The 21,755-nt window shown below is 44.9% G+C and overlaps 1 protein-coding gene across 1 annotated transcript in view; it reads right to left on the bottom strand.

The window, feature by feature from the left end:
• Positions 1 to 6,949: 6,949 nt before the first annotated feature.
• The window catches only part of RFWD3 (ring finger and WD repeat domain 3), a 22,410-nt gene continuing 7,604 nt past the window's right edge, over positions 6,950 to 21,755 (bottom strand). Inside the window, exons 6-13 of the mRNA XM_033069799.1 lie at positions 21,163 to 21,254; positions 18,920 to 19,034; positions 14,061 to 14,289; positions 12,773 to 12,923; positions 10,462 to 10,638; positions 9,644 to 9,858; positions 9,200 to 9,417; positions 6,950 to 8,577 (exon numbers count right to left, since the gene is read on the bottom strand). Coding sequence (XP_032925690.1) covers positions 8,434 to 8,577; positions 9,200 to 9,417; positions 9,644 to 9,858; positions 10,462 to 10,638; positions 12,773 to 12,923; positions 14,061 to 14,289; positions 18,920 to 19,034; positions 21,163 to 21,254 — 1,341 coding nt within the window. The 3' untranslated portion in view covers positions 6,950 to 8,433. The remainder of the gene's footprint in view (positions 8,578 to 9,199; positions 9,418 to 9,643; positions 9,859 to 10,461; positions 10,639 to 12,772; positions 12,924 to 14,060; positions 14,290 to 18,919; positions 19,035 to 21,162; positions 21,255 to 21,755) is intronic.

The following is a 21,755-nucleotide window of genomic DNA, read 5'->3' as shown; positions in this document are numbered from 1 at the left end:
CGCCCGCCCACCCCGCGGCACGCACGGCGTATGCAAATCAGCGCGCCCGTGACGTTGCCCCAGCAGGACCCGCCCCTTTCCTGATGAGGGGGCGTGGTCTGTCCTGGCCCCTCCTCCAGCACGCGCCGCGGCCCCGCCCCGGCCGTTGTCGCCTCGAGAGGACGAGGCGCCGCCGCAGGGGCCACCCCGCTGGACGGCCCCGACGGCCCCTCCACCGCTCAGGGCTCCTGCACCCCTTTGGAGCCCCGCGGCCGTCCCGCAGCCTTTCAGGGGACCCTGCCACCCCCTGAGCGGCCCCGCACCCCCTCAGCCGCCCCGCACCCCCTCAGCCGCCCCGCAGGCCCTCAACGGTTCCCGGAGCGGTTTAACGGCCCGCGGATCCCCTCAGCGGCCTCCGCGGCCCCGCAGCCACGCAGGGCGACCCTGCCGGGCCAGCGGCGGTGCCGGGGACGCGAGGAGCCGAGCCTGGGAGCCCTCAGCCCGCCGGGAGAGCGGCAGCCGGACCCTCGTCTCCCTCAGCAGAAGTCCAAGAGCTGCGGTCCGTTCTTTCCCGAAATCTGATTTCCCACTCGCCCCTCGGCTGCCCCAGCGACTGAGGAGGTAGGAAACGTTATGGGGAAACTGTGCTTTGCAGAGGACACTATTGACCCGGATGAAGACTATCAGAAGAACGATGAACAAATACAGAAATACAAAGAAGAGTTGCAGAAGAACGACGAGAAAATGCAGGCGATCAAAGAAAAAATAAAGAACACTGAAGAAGAAATGCAGGACATTAAAGAAAAAATACAGAAGAATGAAATAAAAATACAAGAGTACAAAGAGAAAATAGAGAAGATCAAGGAAAATATATGGAAGAATGAAATGAAAATACGGATGAAGAAAGAAAGAATAGAGGAGATAGAAGGGAAGAAAAGGAAGAGTGACGTACAAAAGGAGAATGTAACAAAAATATGGACGAACCAAGAAAAAATACAGGAGCTCAAAGATAAAATACATAAGAACAAAGAAAAAATACAGCAAAGCAAAATAAGATTACCAAGGCATGAAGAGAAAATACAGCCAAGCAAATATAAAATACCAAGGAATGAAGAAAGAATACAGAAGAATGAAATAAAAACAGAGAATGAGATAAAAGGACGTAACAACAAAGAAAAAGTACAGGACATCAACAAAAAAATACAGACTATCAGAGAAAGAATACAGGAGATCAAAGAAGAAATGCAGAAGCACAGAGAAGAACCACAGGAAACCAGAGGAAAAATACTAAAGAATGAAGAAAAAATACGGAAGAACAAAGGGAAAGTACGTAAGAATTAAGACAAAAAAATGGACTGGCTGCTAAAACTACCCAAGGTCTTTAATAAAATGCTGACATTCAACTTTCCTGCTGTCATTTCTCCATGCTGAGTGCAAAATTATCAGCTGGATTGATCTTCTGCCTATGTATAGATGCACTCCTGGCCCCTTCTGGGGCAGGATGCTGGGCTGGCCAGAGGGGATGGGATAAATCCAAGAGCCTGCACCAGGGTAGCCCAGCCCTGGGGTAGCTGCAGGGAGCAGAGAGCTGAAAAAGGGCACAAAAATCCCATTTTGGGGGTGCCATGAGACAGCTCATTTTCAATTTTGGTGGGTTGGCTGCACTGCTGCAGTGTCAGTGCCAGACACTCTGTTTTAGGGGCTGGGATTTGGCATGTCACACTCCATAGTGGCTCTGGGCTTTGTCCATGGAATGGAGGGAAATAGGCTGTAGGTGTGATCAGGTCTCCAAAAAACAGGGTCTGCAATGGCTGATCCCATTGTAGATGGGATTTACAAGTTCCTCCTAGAGCACTAAGTGAGGGTTGGGCACTGAATTTGGTGGTGGATCATCTAAAACCAGTGTTTGCCAACGTACAGCCCCCCTCAGAGCAGTGTTTTGGGGACTGTGTGGCCCACTCTGCCTGAGCAGCCAGCCAGACCCAAAAAAAACCCTGACCAGGTGTTGGGGCAGTGGCAGCAGCAGGACACAGTCCATTACCAGCTCAGCAATCACAGCTCTTCAGATGTCCCGCCAGGATCTCACTGGGCCAGCTCACAGCACCCTCCAAGGATGGGTTTGCCCCCACATCTCAAATTTGCTTCCAACAGCAGATGGAAATGGGGGACAGGGAGAACCCCGCCTCAATTCCCCTCCTTGTTGACCAGGAGCAGTTTTCCCAGCATCAGGCCAAAGTCAGAACCTTTTGCCTGCATGCCAGGATGCTCCACCGGTGTGCCCTGGCTCACAGAAGCAGAGCTGGAGCTGCTCCCTTCCTGCCCCAAGCTGCCTCATCCTGCCTGGGAGAAACCCTTTTCTTGGAAATGCCTCTGTCTCACCAATCCAGGAGCTACCAGAGCACCTCCAGCCCAGTGTGGCCACCAAGCTGCAGCCATCTCATCCAGGTGAAGGCAAGGCCAGGAGAGGGAGGAGCAGAGTCTCCATGCTTCTTGTGTTTGAATGTCACACTAGGACACAGCGCTTGGGAAAGTGGCTTTGTGCTGGCACCCAGGGGCTGTGCAGCTGGGAACACTTGAAAACAAAAGCCAGCAAAATCCAGCCCGTGCTTGGCAGCCTATTTGGTTTAGTGAGAATTATTTGAAGAGTTAGCCCAGTGCAAGAGCTGGCTCTGCTCCTTCATCCATCACAGGATGAAGACAGAACAGAACAGTGGAGCTGGGTTACAGCTCGCTTCTTCCCACATTTTTGGGAGACCTCCAGAGACTCACTTTTTCCTCAATGAACACCTTCTCCCAACCTTGGATTTTACCATCCTGTGTTGCCCACTGTTAAAGAGGCATTTCATAAAAGAGCCCTATGCTCACCATGTCCACACAGTGAGTTAAAACAGGCAGGAGATTTTTCTTTGGGCACAGTGACAGCTCTGCCCATGTGAAAACCCCAGCAGCTCTTTGCAACTGCAGCCCCTCTCCTTTGGCAGAAATTCCTTTATTGCCTCATTTTAAGCATTTTAGGCAAGGCTTTCATCCTCTGGGTGTTGCATTATGAGGTTGCAGTCCCCTGCATTTGCAGTGGGCAGCACTTTTCAGTTTCATCACCATAAGTAATAAACCCCAGCTTTCCAGAGCAAGGCCAGGGTGAGCTGAGCTGCTGGGACACCTCTCACTCCTTCCCAGCAGTGTCCTTGCTCCCAGCTCACCACTTCAGGGAAGACAAAACTTCTTCCTCAGTCCATGCAGAGGAGCTGCTCCAATTTTTAACTGGATACAGACTGTTGGCTCCCATGTGGCAGTTCCAGATCCCAGCTTAAACTCCACACAGTGCCCCAAGGCCCTCTCCCTTGCATGCAGCCCAGCTCAGCTGCCTCCCTCCAAAGCTTTGCATCCTCCAAAACTTCAGCACTGCCTTTCCCAGTGGATGATCTTCTCCATCAACAAATCCTGCTGCAGAACGCTGAGTCAAGCAACACACACACACACGTTCAGCTCCACTGTTTCAGGTTTTCTTGTAGGTCAGAGTTCTCCAGTGCTGCTCATCCACATTTGGAAATAAGCAGAAGACCATGCAAATACTCAACTTCCAAGAAAGCTGTGGACAAAGAGGAGACAATATTTCAGCTACAACCCTGTGAGTGTTGAGCACAAGGGGAGCTTTGTGCCTCTCAGGCACAAAGTTTCAGCCTGACACGACCTTTGTTTTTCCCCAGAGTGATGCAGTTAACACATCTTTGCCTCACAAACCCTCAGAAGCCCCAGGCCACAACTGCAGACTGTTGGCCCCATACTGATGCACATCTGTGTTGCAGTTAGCACCTACTTTTTGGAAAAAAGATATGGGTAATTTTCCAGCCCATCCTCCAACCTGCCACAATTCTTTCCCAATTCCATTTATGTTTTCCCAAGCACTCAGTGCTGCTGCCAGCTTGAAGCCATCGGAAGCACAAGGGGCTCGCTGACCTCTGCTGCGAGCGGAAGCACCAAATTGGACTTGATGCAAGACCAAAGCCCCTGGACCCTCAAATTAATCATGCTTCACAGGGTGGGATAATCACTGAAATTAGTTTGAGAAATTTCTTTTCTCTTGATCAGCACACGCTGAGAGAGCCTATTACCTGTAAAGTTTGTCCCAAGGATTAGATAAGCTCTCTTAGGACATAGATCTCCACATTCCTCTTTCTTTTGTACTGAGGCACTGTTTTCACAGAATCACAGAATATGCTGACTTGGAAGGGAGCTACAAGAGTCATCAAGTCCAAGTCTTAGGCCTGCACAGCACCATCCCCTAGAGATACACTGTGTGCCTGAAACCATTGTTCAAATGCTTCTCGAACTCTCTCACTCTTGGTGATATGACCACTTTCTTGGGCAGGCTGTTCAGTGCCCAATCACCCTCTGGGTGAAGAACCTTTTTCTGATATCCAACTTACACCTCCCTGAAAGAACTTCAGGCCATTCATTTGGGTCCTGTCAGTGGTCACTACAGAGATCAGTGCCCCTCATGAGGAAGTAGCAACTACAACTGAGGTTCCCCCCAGTCTCCTCCTGGCTGAACAGACTGAGTGACCTCAGCCACTCCTCATATGGCTTCCCCTCAAGGCCCTTCACCATTTTCCTTACCCTCCTTTGGACACTCTCTAACACTGAATAGCTTTTTTATATCACAAAACTACACACAGGGTAAGGCTGTAGCAGAACAGAGCAATCCTTGACTGGCTGGTGAGGCTGTGCCTGATGCAGCCCAGGACAGTTTCCCACGGGCCCACAGAACCCGGTGTTCCGTGATATCAGGGCACCCACAGCTCTGGCTGCCATCCGAGCACAGCCCACCTCTTACAGCAAAGAGAAGTAATGTGAGCAGGAGGCACTTCTGCCTTCTCAGCAGTATGTCTACACATCTTTAACTCTCATAAAAGCAAATAAACAATGATAAATGTCGTTATCAGAAGTGAGGGAGGCTGTTGATATCAACATGCCTGAGTCCTCACAGGGCCCAAGAGCAGCTTGGCTGAGGGCAATCCTGCTGCTGAGGCATTGTGACCCCCTCTGCTCAATTTTCAAGGCAGCTGAACTGTTTTTGCCCCATATTCTCCATTTCACAAACCAGCAGAAAGATGGGTCTTTTAAGGAATTTACTGCCTTGGTAGAAAATCTGCCAATCCATAGAAGCAGAAAATCTTGTCAGGTCTCCTCACAAACGGAAAAGGAGAACTAACTGAAATCCCGCAGAGATGCTCTGGCTACCTCAGTGTAACAAGGTTCAGTTTAACCTGCTTGTTTCACTTGCTACATTGCCTGGGTTTAATCCAATTTGATTTGGGACACAAAGTACGTGCTTTTTTACCCTCCAGCAAGCAGCGGGTACAGACAGAGCAGAGCAAAGCGCTGGCCGTCCTGCCTGGTGTGCACACACACACACACACACACCAAGCTGTGCTCATTTCTTGGCTCACGCTTTGCAGATGACCTTTTCTCATCTGCAATATTTTTGATTATTTGTCAAAATCTCACCAGAGTCCCTTCAAGAGCTAAAGAACCAGGGCAGGTGCTACAGCAGCGAAGTTCCTTGATGTGGAAGCTTGGAGCTGGTTGCTTCCTCACCCTGTGGCTCACCACGGTCTAACACCAGCTCATCCGTGCTAGAGGGAGATGTGGAGGACAGCCCTTCTCCAAAAGCACGGCTGTCCAACTCCAGCCTCCTCTTCCCCATCCCCAACACCACAGGGAGCAGCAGGGGCTGCATTGTTGCCAACCAAGCAGCCACCACAGGCAGCTCTGGCCAGCACTGCACTGTCCCCCAGGCCTGCTTTTACAGGAACTAAAATTTTAAAAGGTACTGCCCTGCGATAGCCTGCAGAAAAATATTTTAAAATGCCCATGCACAGCTAAGAGCAAAGCCCTGTCTGCAGGAGCCACAGCACTGCCTGGCTTTACCTATCACCTCACACCAGATTTACTACAGAAATTGCCAAGGGGCCAGCCTGCACCACGATAACAAAATCTACCCAGAGACAGAGGCAGAAATAGCCACAGAGTGGCTTCGTGCCTGAAACACCAGCAAGACAGCTCAGCCTCTCATGTCAGCTGCCCTGCACAGTGCAGAGATACTGATTTCTTTCATCCTTCTATCCCAAATCTGCCCCTTTGACTCCAGACAGAGATTAGCAAATATTTAATTAACATATTTGACCTTTTATCAGCGCTCAATGCTGATGGCTTTCTGCACACCAGTTAGGTGTGCTTTCCTGCAGCCTGCTGAAAACTTGGGAGTAGGACAGTGTTACAAGATTTCCTCACTTATCTTTGAATATTTTCTGACACTCTAGAAAACTGAGAATGTGAAAGTGTAATCTTCCGTTATTTTAACAGCATTCAAGTTTGTATCTCTTATTCCTGTGTGGTGTATAAAGTAGAAAACAAGTGTTACCTAGAAAATCAAAATATTACTTAAAAAATCAAAATCAAAACATTTTAATTATTTTTCCTATGTATGTTTAAAACTTTCCAAATTTCTTGTGGTAAGATGAGGTTGGAGTTGACAGAACACAAATGATGCCTCAAAATAGCTGAGAACAAGAAGCTCATTGTACTAATGTGGCAGAGAGCATCCTGCTCCTTCTGGTTTAGCTGTTACCAGAGACCTCACAAGATCATTCTACCAACCCTCAGTTCCTGCTCATTGTTAAAATGCCAAAAATTCTCGTGTCAGTGAGCTATTTTCATTTAAAAGACTTCCCATGTGTGTAGCCTGACCTTGCTCAACCCTTTTCCTTCCCCTCACCTGGCCAGATCAGGATGGTTCAGCGAGGATTCATCCACTAAACACCTCCATTATTTCAGCCTGAAGCTCAGTGTGACCTGGAAATAATACAAAGCAAGAGAAGGTTCACCTGCATAAAGGAACCCCTGGTAATGTTCATAAGACATTCAGTGAATGTCACTGAGACCTATTTTCAAAGGACAGCAGCACCACTTAGATTTGATAATTAGAAACATTTTATTTGTACAATATAAAAAATAGGAACAAAATACAGAAAAATATAAAGTTAAGTTGCCATCTTCTCAGTCACATTTAAGACAAAAAGGATGACATGGTGCAAGCCCCAGACTTCAGCAAATAAAATTATCCTGGCAGCTGAAGTGGTGGCACACTCAATCTGAGTGGAACAGCTGCTGCTCACCACGTCCAGAGGCAGAGGTGTGCCAAGGGACAACCTTCCAGCACAGGGAACTTGACTTGCAGCTTCCAACATCCTCACAAGTTTGACTTTGTTACACATAAAATGGAACTGAAGATCCTCTCCGCGATCTGACCTGGAGATGAATGCCCCAGCACTCAGAGTATTTACAGTGAGGTGCTGAATGCACCTGCCCACACACATCCCCAGCTGTGGTCCCACCCCACAGGCTCACATTTACACAAACCAGTGGCTGCAGCACACTTGCAAACACAACTGGAAGCTCTCTGCGACCAGCTCTGTGGAGCTGTTAACTTGTCATCTAAGGAAGACAAAAGGTCAGTAAAAATAAGCTGATGAAATCCCTGAGCTTCTACTGGCTCCTCAAAACAGAAAAAAGCCAACTCCCCTACCCCCAAACAACAGAAGCAGCCAGCATTCTTTTCCAAGGTACTGGCTGTTTCACTACATTCCTGTCTTTAAGACAGAACATTGTGCAGCAGCCAACAAGAATCATCTCCCTCTTCTTTACCTGCATTTCTCCAGTACTATTTTCATTTTGCACAGTCAAACTGTCCAAGCTTGCTTGTAGGTAAAGCACGAAGAAGAGAAGGGAAAGAAGGCAGAGAATTAAGGAATTTCAGTGCAAATTATATGCTCATGGACAAAAAACCACAAAGGAAAAAGATTCTCTGTAGATTTTTCAAGCCTGTTCTCTCCATGGCCCCAAAACAGGACTCATCCTTGTTAGGGAATAACTGCCAACTGACCCTAGACCTTCAGCAGAACGTTGGGAATGTGCTCCCCACGGCAGTGAACTTGCTTTCACACTATGTATCAGCAATGCTACAAGATGCCTTTTCATCACCCAGTAATCACAGCAGGAAGCCACAAGAAAGTGCAGAGGGAGTTTCAGGTCTTCAAGTTCCTCTTATTTTATTCATTTGTAGCAGAGATTTGAAAGTTCCTGTGCTGTATTCACAGCAGAAAAAAGAGTGCAGCAATATACGCTGGAGACACTCCAGGAACTATTGCTGTGCTGAGGCAGCTTGTGGAGTTTGACTAAAAAAAATTAACAAAAGAAGAAATAAGGGCAGGCCTAAAGAGGAATAAAGAAAAAAGGAATTGCTCTGGGCACCAGTGCATCCCAGTTCCTCCCCACTGCCACAAAGGTGCTGAAATGGATCCTGCCTCCTGTAAGCAGCAAGTGCAGGACTGAGCAGTTGTGTGGGATTATCAGCAGCATATTTGGACAGTCTATGGCAAGCATAGGGACAGCTCACTGCCACTTGTAGATTTTCACCATCTTCTCTGTCAGTGTAGCCAAGAAGTGGCTTTGGTTCACTTCCAAGGGGCAGATATCCAGCACAGACAGGTCAGCTGGCATCTTCTGCAGCAAGGAACCACTTCCAGCATCCCAGAGCTGTGGGAGGGACAGACAAGGTCAAGGACTGCAGGACTCTCCCCTCCTACCCAGAACAGACCTTCCTCTCTCCAGAAAAGATTTCCTCAATTTATTTGTAGGACCCTTTCTCTAGTTCCACACGCTGCCTGATTGTCTTTAACAGACTTGCAGCACAATGCCACCCTGACCACCCTCTCTGACTCCACTCATGAGGGCTCAGGCAGCCTGTTGTCCATCTTCTGCATTTGGGCTGCTTTTTCATACAAAGGGCAACCCTTCTCCTCCTCTTCCCCACCATTGCCAAAAAGCCTGCATCCTTCTCCCACAGCCTGACCACACTGACTATCGCACTGAGCCTGTCACACCGCTCAGAGGCCCCAGCTGTGCCACTGTGCCCAACCCCATTCCCCTGGAGGACAACAGGGGCTCACTGCCCACATGCTCTTTGATGGATGGGGACCACAGGCCTTGGCTAAGACTGGGAGCCCGACACGTTCCACAGCAGTACAACAAACTAGCACAGGGTAATGTGCATGACAAGACAATTCCCACCAAATCACACTCATGCTTTGACTGACAAGTCTTCTGTCCTAAGAACTGCAGTAAACCCCTACACCACACTGAAAGGAGCAAGACATACCAGAGCAGAATTGGATGCCTCATCACCAGCACACACAAAGACACTCCCATCATCCTCTGGGCTCTGAAAAATGGCATTTTTGGTCAGCAACTTGCAAGAAGGCCCAGCAGTGAAAGTCTGAACGGGGTTAGAGGAACACACCACATCTTCTGAGCCCTCTGTCAGTGGGCTGCAAGTCAGTTCCATCATCACACAACGCACATATGGGTTATTTTTACCTGTATAATAGAAATAAAAAGGTAACTTTTGAAAAATGTACTCACAGATAGGCTTTAGCTGTAGGCATACAAGCAGCACCAGCCTACAGCTGCCTCCTTTTGCCCATCCCCAGTTTCTCCTCTATGTGCAGATGCTCACTGCTTTAGTAAGAGCAGGTGCTGTTTCTGCTGCTGAGCTCAGCCCAGAGCAGTGAGAAGCAGAGGTCAGAGACACCCCAGTACATACCAGGCCTGTAGGTGGCCAGGCAGTGCCGTGTGTTGATCTCTGTTTGGAGATCGATGCAGCCTCCAGGTTCCAGGGGCAGGTGATGGGGCCGGTAGGAGTTGCCAGCTTTCTGTTCCCAAAAGCAGGCTCCTTCCAAGGTCCCAGCCAATATTCCACCATAAGGCAGCGAGGCTGAAGCCATCCGGGGCAGGTAGGACAGAGATACCACGGGGCACCTGGAAGGGCCATTGGCAAGAGTCAGTGCTGTCAGCTGCAGCTCTGCTGTGTCCTGCTCGCTGCTGCAGAGCTCCACTTCTCCAACTGCATGGCAGAGAAAGCACCTAAGCAGGCTGTGAGATGGTCCCTCAAGCAAGGAGTGCCAATGGGTGTGTCAAGTATAAATTAAATCCAACTTAACTTGTGAGCCTTATGTTTTACAGAAGCAGCAGACAGCACACATCAGATGAGCAGAAACCAGCGTTGCAAACAGAAGAAGCATCAGAATTTCACACTTCTTTGTGATTTGTCCTTTCAAAATTAAATACTAAACCCAGCTCCAAAACAAATTCAGCTCTTCTGTTTATACTGCACCAGCGGGTCCATTTCTGACCCTTGTGTGCCTTAAAAAGAGCACAAGTGCTTGGCACCTGCTTAAGTTATGTATAAACACCATGCAATCTTATGAGAGACTTTTCACATTTGTGATAAATGTCAATTTTTGATCAAGAGATTCACATAATACAACTTAAACTAATGTAATTTTTGTGTGATTTACTGAAGAAGCTGTGTTTAACTTGATGTATATTAGTTGAGAGGAATGATAAATCCTTCTGCCATACCTCGACTTCTGAGGGACCAGTTCTTGGACATGAGAGTTTGTGTCTCTCAGATCATATACCATGATAGAGCCATTGACCAATCCAGCATAGACATAATTTGTATCATCAAGACACCAGCAGCAGCTCCACACAGGACGGCCAGCATTGTATGTCTGCACCACAGTGTTTGTTGCCAAGCTACAGAAGAAAAGCAAAGTGTTGGCCAGTTGCACAAGTATCTACTGATGAGAAAACAGCACAATTAAACTAAGCTAATCTAGCTTTTTAAAGTCTTCAGACAAAAGCATCTCTCTTTAGACCAAATTCTCAATTAACTCCTCCTTTACTCCAGACATGAATCTAAAAACCCCAACAGAATAATCCCTTGGATACTGTGAAGTGATTTACAATTCTTCCAGGCCAATGCTTCTTTTTCCAGATTGATCTTTGGAGACTGGGAGAGGAAATCTCACAGCAGGGTCTCAGCTGCCTTACTGGCAAGAGAAAGCTAAGTTACTTTTCTGGAAACAATTAGGAGAAGCAACTCTGGTGTAGTAATACCACATATTCCTGAGATCACAGGGCTCATCTCTTCAGATTACACCTCTCATTAATTAATTAATTAATTTAAGCAAGAGTGAGACAGTTAGTGGCTAAGGACAGCTGAAGGTACAATTATAGTATTAATTATTCCTTCTACAAATCAAGTTTCTAAAGAAGAAGAGAGTCCACAAAGGGGCACAACCCAGACTAGCAGATGAAGTTGGTACCAGATCAGGATGTGTTTGCAAAGGGCAGCATCATCAACATGCATTTGCACACTGAGAACAGCAGAGACAGAAGACTGCACATATCAAAGGAACTCCAGATATCCTTTGTAACACATGTGCTTCTCCCTGGGGAAGGTGAGTATGCTCAGGACTCCAGAGAAACAACTAATTGCTCCCAGGTAAGTCTAAGGGGAACAACTACAAAAATCTAGCTGGGGAAATGGGAAGTTTGATATTGGAGCAGTGACTGCATCAAAACAACAGGATGAAAAAAAAAATCCCAAAAACCAAAACAAACTCACAGTGCTATTTGAAACAACTGCAAGCCAGAGCAGGAGACATAAAGACATCTTGGATAATTCTTCTGGGGAGGGTGACTATGAAATGAGTAACTAGAAAAGAAAGATAGCCAAAGAAGGACTATTCTTTCAGAGGGAGACTGAAAAAAGTATGGAGATGCTGCTGAAGCAAACGCCTAACTTGAAGACATTCTGGAATCAAAGACAAAAGCAAGAGGATCACAGGCTTTGATGCAACCAACCAGGCAGTGAGATGCAGATATGGAAGTGTCTGGCTCCTCATTGCAGTGTCTGCTCACTCTTCAGATTAAACCATGAAAAGAATTATCAGCCTAATCAGTCAGAAATCTGACTCCTTGACTTGAGCATCAGAGAGTTTTGTTTACTTTTAACTAGTCTAGCAAACATTTCAACATGGTTACAGGAAAGAAACAATCCTGCAACAAAAATGTACAGAATAAGTTCTCTTCATTGCTTCACTTGTGGGAAAGAACTGAGACTAATTAGTCAAACAACAGACACTTATCCTGCCTAACCCAATACTGACACACAAACTGCACAGAGATGTTAACATAACTCAATTAGAATCAATCAGCCAATAAAGTTTTGAAGCACTGTAAGATTAAGACTGAAGAGCAGCAGAGCAGCAAGAAAACACAGTCATAAACTGTAAATTCTAACAGGACTGGACACATTTTTCTCTCAGTCTCTGCATAATTAGTCTCCAACCCAATGCTTTAAGTCTCTGCTAGCTCTAGAGAGCCTCTACCACATGCTCAACAATGCTGTTTATGCATTCCATATCCAGGATGAATTCCATGATCTGGAAGAAGTTTAAAACCAGAGAAGCCAACATCAGTGCAGGTAAAGAGGAGCCCAGCCCAACCACCCCTTATTTCTGCTTTATGCTGTACCAGTTCCCACACTTCACATTCCCCTGCAGGAACAGAAAACCAAGTGGACAGTAAATGTTGTTTCTATATATTATGTTATTTATTCTCAACACACTTGGCCAATCCATGCTGAATTACTTGTTTTCCACAGGAAAATAATCACTCCATGACATCTTCACCTTAAAGGTGCAAAAGCATCAATAAGTCCTTCCCTCTGTTAGTTCCCACATGCAGGAAGAATATGCAGACCTGATCTCATCATTGCAGTGTCTTTCAGAAAGCAGAACAGCAAGTGCTGCAAGACAGAACAAAATCCAACCCAACCTCTTGCACACAGCCAGACTCTGCAGGGACAGGCAGCAGGGCTCACCTAGTGAGTTTGAGAGTGCTGTCCAGGGCAGCAGAGAGCAGCAAACCATCTGCCCGAGTGCCAAAAGCCAGGCCCCGAATCTGCTTACTGTGGATGGGGATGTACTGATTGCTCTTCAGGTTGGCCAAGCTCATCATCTTAACACCACAACCTGCCACAGAAGAAGAGTAAAGCAGATTATTATGAAGCAGCATATGTATAGAACTGGCTGTTCTATGTCAGAACTACAAAGTTTGTATTGAAGCCTCTGGTGGGATGAATATCTAAGTTATTTGCTGCTCTGGATAAGAACTGCCACAGATCTTTCTTGAATACAAATGGCAACAAGGCAAAATCCTTAAGGACGCCAGCCAGCAAGAGCAAGTTCAGTACCAGTGTTACAATTCTTGTTACACGGCCTGCTGCTCTTCAGCCAGCTTCTTCAAAGACACTCTTGCCCAGATAAAACCACAAAGAGCAGGATTACATGGCTATTTAAGAGAACAAACATCACAGCAAAGAATGGTTACAGGTGAACTTAACCTGTGTGCTACAAGAGTCACCACAAAGCCTCCATTCAGAGGTTCAGTCCCTGGCTACAAATGCCAGAAAAATGAGACCAGTTAAATGTGGAAAACCACTTTGTTATGCCTAGATAAGGCACATTAACCTCAAACCCATTAACCAAATAAAGTAAATTTCATCAGTCAGAAAGCATTTTGCAAATAAGCTTTCTCGGACTCCTAATGCCACATGTATTGCACTGAAAAAGCCACTGGCACTGGTCCAGATGTCAGGTCACTGCCCCTGGACATAACAGTGAGACAAAACCAGGGCTGTCTGTGACTTCTTGGCTTCCTATTTCCTCAACAGGGAACAGCACTTCAGACATTGATATTAAAAGGAGTTTGGTTTTGGCTGGGCTTTTTTTGTCTTAATGTGCATCAATCCACCTACAATTTAGGAAGCAGTGTTTCTCACTTAACCACTGGAAGCTCCTCTGCAGGCCCCACTGCCTGGCCCCTTGCTCTTTCTGAAGATTCACCTTTGCAAGGATTAGCAAACACACCTTTTACCTTCTGTGGATGCGGCATTCCAGCAGGAGAGCTGCAGACCCTCTGCTAGGACTCTGCCACAGAAGTGCCAGGGAAAACAAGCTCCTTTGCTAGGCAGAAGCTACCGTTGCAGGGGTCAGGTGAAGTATGGGTCTTACACAAGGCACATGCAAAGGCCAAGCAGAAAAGCAGGGAGCAGGGACAAAGTAGCAACTTGTACTTCTGAACCCCTAGATGCTGATTAGCTCAATTACCAGGAACAAAAGTAGACTGTGGAGAAGGCTGTGATACCACAAGACAACTCAGTGAGTCACAGTATGCCATCACTCTGCAGTTCCCAGTCTGAGACACCATAAAAACCTTTTCCAAGTGGTACTTGCGCTGGCTTTGGCTGGAGGGGAGGCTGCCTGGGAGGCAGGTGCGGGAGCTGCCAGGCTGCTGTGAAGAGCTCACATTGTACTGGGCCACCAGAGCCTTCAGCTCCTGCAAAGAAAAAAACCCAAAGAGCTTTAATGCATCACCAGCAGTGTAACCTGTGCTCTCTGCTTCAGGTGTTCCAGCTGTACTTGTTCTCAGATAAAAGAGAGAAATACAGTCCCATTTCCAAGCTATTCCTGAAGTGCTACATTTCTAAGTCCATGGCCTATGAGCAACAGAAGCATTCAAATGCTGTATAAATACTGGCAGAATGTACTCAAAGTCTTTATTGTATGTATTACACCCTGTGAAAGAGAAGACTCTTGGGCAATACATAAAAGCCAGTAACAATTATTACCAGATCAATGCTGTTTAGAAGAGAATGAACTGCCAAGTATTATGTGCCCCTAAACCACAAGAGAAAGTCAATTAAAACCATTTTCCAGAATTTCCAGAATACCCCATAAAAAATAAAAGCCCAAGATTCAACATAAAGGGCATTGCAGGAAACAAGTCAGTCTATTTAATGACGATGACCCTGTTCTTGTAAACCCTGTGCAGCAAATTCCAGGAACAACACAACTCTCAAGAGCTCCAGCCCTGTCTCCTACCACCTCCTCCCCTCTTTTCCTCCACCTCAATTGATGAATGCTCAAGGATACTCAACAAAGGCATGGCCAAGAACAGTTTGTGTGAGGAACAAGGTATTCCTTGAATTCCTTTTTCTGCTGAGATCATCAGGGGTGAGGTGGGAATGAAAGTAGTGGCATCAGCATATTATGAGTCAACTAGAAGCGTTCCTTCCCAAAAAGCATTTTGACCATCTTGTAATCCAAGGTCAAAACCAGACAATACAGAATCTCAGGGATATTGAAGAGGGAAGCATACTGAATGAAAATTGCTACTTGCTTTCTGTTGTCTGAGCAACACAGGTTCTGCTTCAAACACCATGTAATCTTTGAACAACTAAGGGTCACAAGAGTGATATTATGAATATATCAGTAATTGCAAGTCAGCCTCAATACTGAACCAGCCACCATCACTTAACCTGCATTGAAGCAAAGGCAGCAGTTTTCAAAAAGGCAAGATCAAAGTTCAAGCTCTACATTAATAGTTATCAAGACCTATAACTTTTGGAAGCTGCTCAAGAGGAGAGCAGTTCTGATACTTTACAGAGGTCTGATCTCTTTGGCATCAAGCACATTGCAAACGTCCCAAGGGAATATAAAAATTTTAAAAAAAAGAAAATAAAAGGAAGCTGGAGACGCTGGATGATCCCACTAGAGCAAGAATAGACAAAACAACCTGGGCAAGGAAGAAGGAGTCTGAGGGTTGTCTGAGAGTGCTTATGATGAAAGCTGTAGCTTCAGGCTTAGAGTGAGCAGGCAGTGAAAACACAGGTAACTTAGAAGAAAGTAACTTTCAATAAAAAATTTAATAAACTCATTATTTCTAAAAGCAGGGGGAGGCCATGACCACTGGGGATCAGAAGAGATTATCTATTAAACTATCTGTTGCTCTGGGACCTTACAAAAGTCTCCTTGTCACCTGCACTCAACATTCAACTTTCACACAAGTTATTAAAAAGGAAACCAGGCAATTAAAATCACAAGGACTATTAGTACAATGTTTACATTTAAACACAATGGACAAACCCAGCAGAACCAGGAAGTCTTACTGGAGGCACATTAGCAATGTGATTAAAAACTGTTGCACTGCAGACAAATTCCACTAATTGTGCTCAAAAGAACATTCTGTTCATTATGTAAAAGCCTATACTTCCTTTAAGATGCTTTGCAGAGTTTTCCTGATGCCTGGTGTCAACTAAAGGCCTTGAGAGCAGACTCCTCTCTCTACACATGCTATGACTGTCTCCAGATTTCAGCTCGCCTTTGCAGTGATGAATGAACACAGTCACATCGGGGGAAAGAATGGGCTATATAGCAAAAGTCTTCCTGAGGAGCATGCAGGAGAAGGAGAACCAGAAAGCACAATGAATAGGAAAGGAAAACCACCAGCTACAATAAATTCAGAACAGTTTTGAGTTATTAGGTTACAGCACTAATAGCTGATATGAAGCTTTCAAGACAAAGGCAGGTATCAATGACTGCCACTCTAGCTGTTTCCCACAGAGCTCTCAGAGAAGCCACACCTGCCACCTTGCACTGCACAGCCCCAGCCCTGCCTTTAAGAGATACACAGGACAGGACAACCTCAAGCTGTGGTGCAGCAGTGAAGACATTCCACCTTCCACCTCCCTTTAGGGTTTGGGCTCAAATTCAGTCTAAAGAACGTGGAGCATTTCTAACTGGCTTCGCTATAAACAGCAGCCATGAAATATCAGCTTTCACTTCCCCAGACATGAACTGGAGGTGAACACAGAGATCTCAAAGATGAACAATTCAATAAAACAATTAGCCTAATTTTTTTCTAGAGGTATTGGATACACAAGCTTTTATTGATATTTTACCATTCAAATTTTTTTGGATGCTCTGAAAAATCCTATTTTTAAAAATCTTTTCCATTACATCAAGCAATATGAACTGATCTCTGCAAGGGTAACAATTACATTTGCTTTCTTCTCCACAGCAGCATGCAGTCTCCTGTAATTTCCCTGCCAGTCCTCCTTTCCCTGCTCCATACCCAAACAGAGCTACTGCTTCCCATGTGCAAAAATCAGATCTCCTACCCCAGCTGATCAGTGATATTAGTACCAGAAGGCAGAGATGGTTAGCTTATCATTAGCTACTTTCACTGAAAGTGCTGGCAGATTCAGAAGGAGTAATACAGTAGCTCACATTTCATTCCCAAGTTCCTTCTGCTCTCAAATGAAAAACATCAGGTAAAAGTAAGGTGTCAGCAGCATTGGTTCCAAAACACAAGCCTGAACCTCTATGTGGGCAGGACACAGCTCAGCACAGTCCCTGCTCCCAAGGGCTTTCAGAGCTCTCCTCATCTTCAAGTTCCTTTTCTTATAAATTTACATACAGTTAAAGACTTAAAACCCATGTATTTAGTTTCAACAACTTTACATACTTCAATAACAAAGTACAATGAACAAGACTAAATGGGTAAGAGCACAGGAAAATGCATACAAACCTAAAAAAAATGTCATAACTAGTGCCATGACAGCTGCTGGGCAAGGCTCAGGAGCATTAGCAACAAAAGACTCTGAACAACCCAACCCCACACTGCAATCACCCAACCAGGGCTGGGCTAGAAACCTCCCAGCCTAAATACTACTATGCAAGTGGTTGCTTTACTATATGACTTCTCATAAAACCAGCAGCTCATTAAGCATCTGCTCAAAATGCAATCAAACAAGTTAAAGATTTATTGCAGACTTCCTGCCGACTTTTTTGCTCCCCAGTACAGTGTTGTACTTTCCGTTCATTCATAGTATAAACAAACACCTTAAAATTGCTCCAGCATTTGCATTAACCACTACAGGACAATGATGAATGCAGCAGAAATACTGAAACAGAGCTTAAAGAACACAGGGTACTTAATCTTTATAACATGTGACTTCAATTCAGTTAGACGGGATACTCCATCATTTAACACCAAATTAATTGCAGGAAAACATTATGGACCTGTAATTTCATGTTATTTACATTTTTCTTAAGCCAAAGTTTGAAGTGGACCAATTTTCTCATTAGTGATGATAAGCATATGGCTTCATGCAGAATTTAGGGAATTTATAAACCCTTATCTTACGTCACACAGGAAGACTTCAGCAAGGAAGATGTTGCTTAATGTACAGATATGAATAGCCAAGGCTATTAAAAAAAATCCAGGAATAAAGAAAAGCCTAAAATTAAGCAGGTTGCTAGAGAGTCAGAGGATATCATCTGCCTCATTTAAAAAAGAGGTAGCAAACTGGCAAAGAAGCAGGCACTTGGAAAACCGAGCACTGGTGGAATATGCCAGCTAATTCACAGTTGGAAGTACCAGCAGAGTCCATAATTTATAGGAATCCTGCAAAAGCAGCTGGGATGGGTTACAAAATATCTCAGTATTGCATAAGCCAGAAGGAAGCAGTCATTTAACAACCCATCATTTATACGCAGTAATTTGTGTACCAAGAGGAGCCTCTCAGGAGCTGCTCAGCCTGTGTACATCTTACCCTATTGACAGGCCAGGTCCCAGGGTATCAGAAGGTGTGAAACTGAAATGTTGACTAATCTTCAAACAAACTCAAACACCTAGGGTTTGGGGGTTTTTTTGTTTTCTTTTGATTTTGCAAGTAGCCATGCCTCTTCACAAACTGCCTCCCAAAGGCTCTCGACTAACTAGTGATAATAGGTCTTATTAGAGGTTTACTACAGAGACTTCCAAAGCTTATTTTGATGGAACTACAAGAAAGATGAGGAGACTAAGTCTGGTTCTTTATTACCATGCCTTTCCAGGCACCACAAAACCTGAGGGGGAACCTGCAACATCAGCAGCCAAACAACTCTACTGCTGGTCTGCCGGTTCAATTAAATCTTAAAAGCACAAGAAAAAGTGTTTTTGTAGCACACATGAATATTCCAGCCCAGGATGTCTTTACCAGCTTGGGATGATTCACCAATTGAGTTTACTAAATCTTGCTGATTTCTAAAACTGGAATCCTGTCTTCTTACCTCTAAGGGAACATGGAAATGGCAGGCTGAAGAGGAAGAAATGCTCTGTGTATTTGTAGGATGAGACTCACCTGAACCTGCTTGCGGAGTTTGCTGCACTCATCTGTCAGAACCTGGAGCTGGAGACGGCTCTGTGCAGATTCCAGCTCTGCCTGTCTCCGCAGCATTTGCTCCTTTTCTAAAGAACTGGAGGAAGGAGAGGAAAGCAATCTTTAGGACTAGGTATTATCTAGGATACTCTTCTGAGCTGTCAATTCCCACCCTCTGACTTCATCCCACCATAAGTCCTGTTTTCAGGCAAATCCACAAGTACCAGAAAACCTGGTACTGCACTAACCCAATACATTCACCTTGAGATATTCAGTTATGCAATTGTTCTGAATGACTCACTTCAAGTATTGTTCCAACACCCCTTCTCCTCACCCTCTCCAAAGGAACTAATTTAATAGAGGAGAGTGAAATCAATTTTCTTTCTCCTACAGAAACACTTAAGCAAATCCTATACCATCGTATCCATGTAATACATCATGTCAGTAACACAGCACATCATAGCATAACTATATAACAGCAAGATCTTCAAGCTTGTCTCTACTACCACTAGCTAATCTTGTATTTTAAGAAAATATATCTATACCAGAAAAAATGATACAGATAATTTATCTGTGAATGCCCATAAAGAAGACTCACTTACTACCTCACCTTGAGCTCAAAAGTGCATACACACCATTTAGTAACAGCACTTTTGATAAGTTCCTTGAATTTATTTCTCTTTCTTATAAGCTTACATGAAGGAATAGCTAAAGTGGGGAAAGAAACACCAACACTCCTTAAAATTAGCTGTACACTTGGTCTATGTTGCCCAGTGCGTTCTGTACGTCAAAAGCTGCAATATTCCGGTTATTTCTGTCGTTCATGTGCAGGGAGCTCTTGCCTCAGTATTTTGCAAATGCACAGACCTAGCCTTGCATGTTCCAAAGTACACAATTCTGTAATTTCCTTATAGCTTTTTCATGTGATTTTTTTTTCCTGCAGAAGAAACAGGTGAAATGTCTATTTAACCATGATAAACATTTTATTCGTATCAATACCCAAAGCCTGAAGGCTGGTGGATTTTTTTGGATGTGAGAAACAAACCCCATGATCTTATACCTAATTTAAGACTACGTGCAAACAATACTAATCCATGCACACATCTGTGCTCCACTCAGGGCTGTGTGCCACAAGGTAGCCACTGCCAGCAGCTCCATGGACCCACAGGCAGTCACTGCTCTCTGCCTTACAACAAAAACACAGGCAGAGGAGGGGCAGGGCAGGTGGGGAACAGCTACAGTGACATTCTGAGACACAAACAGAAGTCAGACAGCTACCCCTTCATGAGAGATAACAAGATTTACACACCCAAATGTCTTCTTTGCTTTTGAAAATAATATTATACATAATTTATTTTTCTGTGTTAATCCAGTAAAGGAAGCATGACCTTTCTAAAGGTACACTTCAAACACCATCAGGCTGTAGCAATCTAGAGAGAAGAGAGATTCTTTCCTTCCTGTTACTCCTCAATCATTTCTGATCTATAATTATCAGGATAGTGAGGTTTTTGTTGAAAGACTGCCTTGAAAGAACAGTGGTATAGTCATAGACATGTGAAGAAACCCCAATTAAATTCTATTCAACACAAGACTCAGAAATACTCAGGTATCTGCAGCCTTTTAATTTCAGAATAGTATCTGTGACAGCATCTTACTGAAAAGAAATGAGTCCCCAATTTCATACCTGTTTTTCCCTTTTCCAATACAAAGTCTACATTTAAGTTGGAAAGGGAAGTGGGAGTCACAGTAATGCTTGCTGACCTTTTGCAAGTAAATCTACATGAAGAGTTTGACAAAGCAAGATGGAAAGTGATTAATATGAGGTATTACTCTGTTTAATGCACGCAGGAAAGATGGCAGAAAAGGTCAGCTATTCACCCTCCCTTCATTCCTAACTATGCCTTGCTTTTCCCATCTAATGATGAATTAGCAATATACAGCTTTCTGGCATCAACTTTGCATGTTCTCCCGTGATAGCATTTCAGGATATAGCACAAGATAGCTTTTACTGTTTCAGGGCCACAGAATGCAAACTCAGGAATTCTGTTCCAAAAGAAAATTAAGATGTGCAACACAGCAAGGCCTTAGTTCTCTAAGACAGTTACACTCCTGATAAACCCCAAGGGAATGCACAAATTGCTTTAGACAACAGAGGAAATGAAAGCACGAAGTAGAAGCCAGAGTGCAGCTTTCAGGGTCAGGTGTCCCTACGTGTGACTCTTTACCTTCTCATGCGCTCCTGCTCGCTGGTATCCAGCGCCTTCAGCGTGCGGGCGTACAGGATCACGATGTCAGAACGCTTGGCCTTCTTATTGCACTGAAACCAAACACAGGCTCAGTTCATCCACAGGAATTTAACTAGTCAAACTATGCATCCTAAGGCCTCAGGTATTGTTTTATTTAGCTCTGAAGGAAGGGGCTGTCTACTGGAAAGCAATGCCACAAACACTTACAAGCATGTTTGCAAGATGTTCCCTTGTACAGACACAGAGTTCTAGCCAGGGCTACAACAAAAGATGCACATCCTACTGCACCTTTAATAATCCATCTCCTTGCTCCCCACTAAATGTATTCTGCTAATGCACCAGAAAGGCAGCACGGTCACGTAAGTTCCAGGGACAAAAAACCCAAATCAGACAAAGAAGTGAAAAGAAGATCTACAACAAAACACCAGCACAACCTCAGGTCTGAAAACACCAAGACTTTCTGCCTGGCCAACAGACAAGGATTTAGGAACCCCTGAGTATACTCCCAACTCTTATTTCTGTATTATATTCATTTAATCAAATTCTACAGGCCCAAATCCATAAAAGTGTTC

This window comes from Catharus ustulatus, chromosome 11 (assembly GCF_009819885.2).
Source record: "Catharus ustulatus isolate bCatUst1 chromosome 11, bCatUst1.pri.v2, whole genome shotgun sequence".
Classification (NCBI taxonomy): domain Eukaryota; kingdom Metazoa; phylum Chordata; class Aves; order Passeriformes; family Turdidae; genus Catharus; species Catharus ustulatus.
The sequence above is the reverse complement of the archived record's forward strand: the minus strand, read 5'-3'. Positions and strand labels throughout refer to the sequence as shown.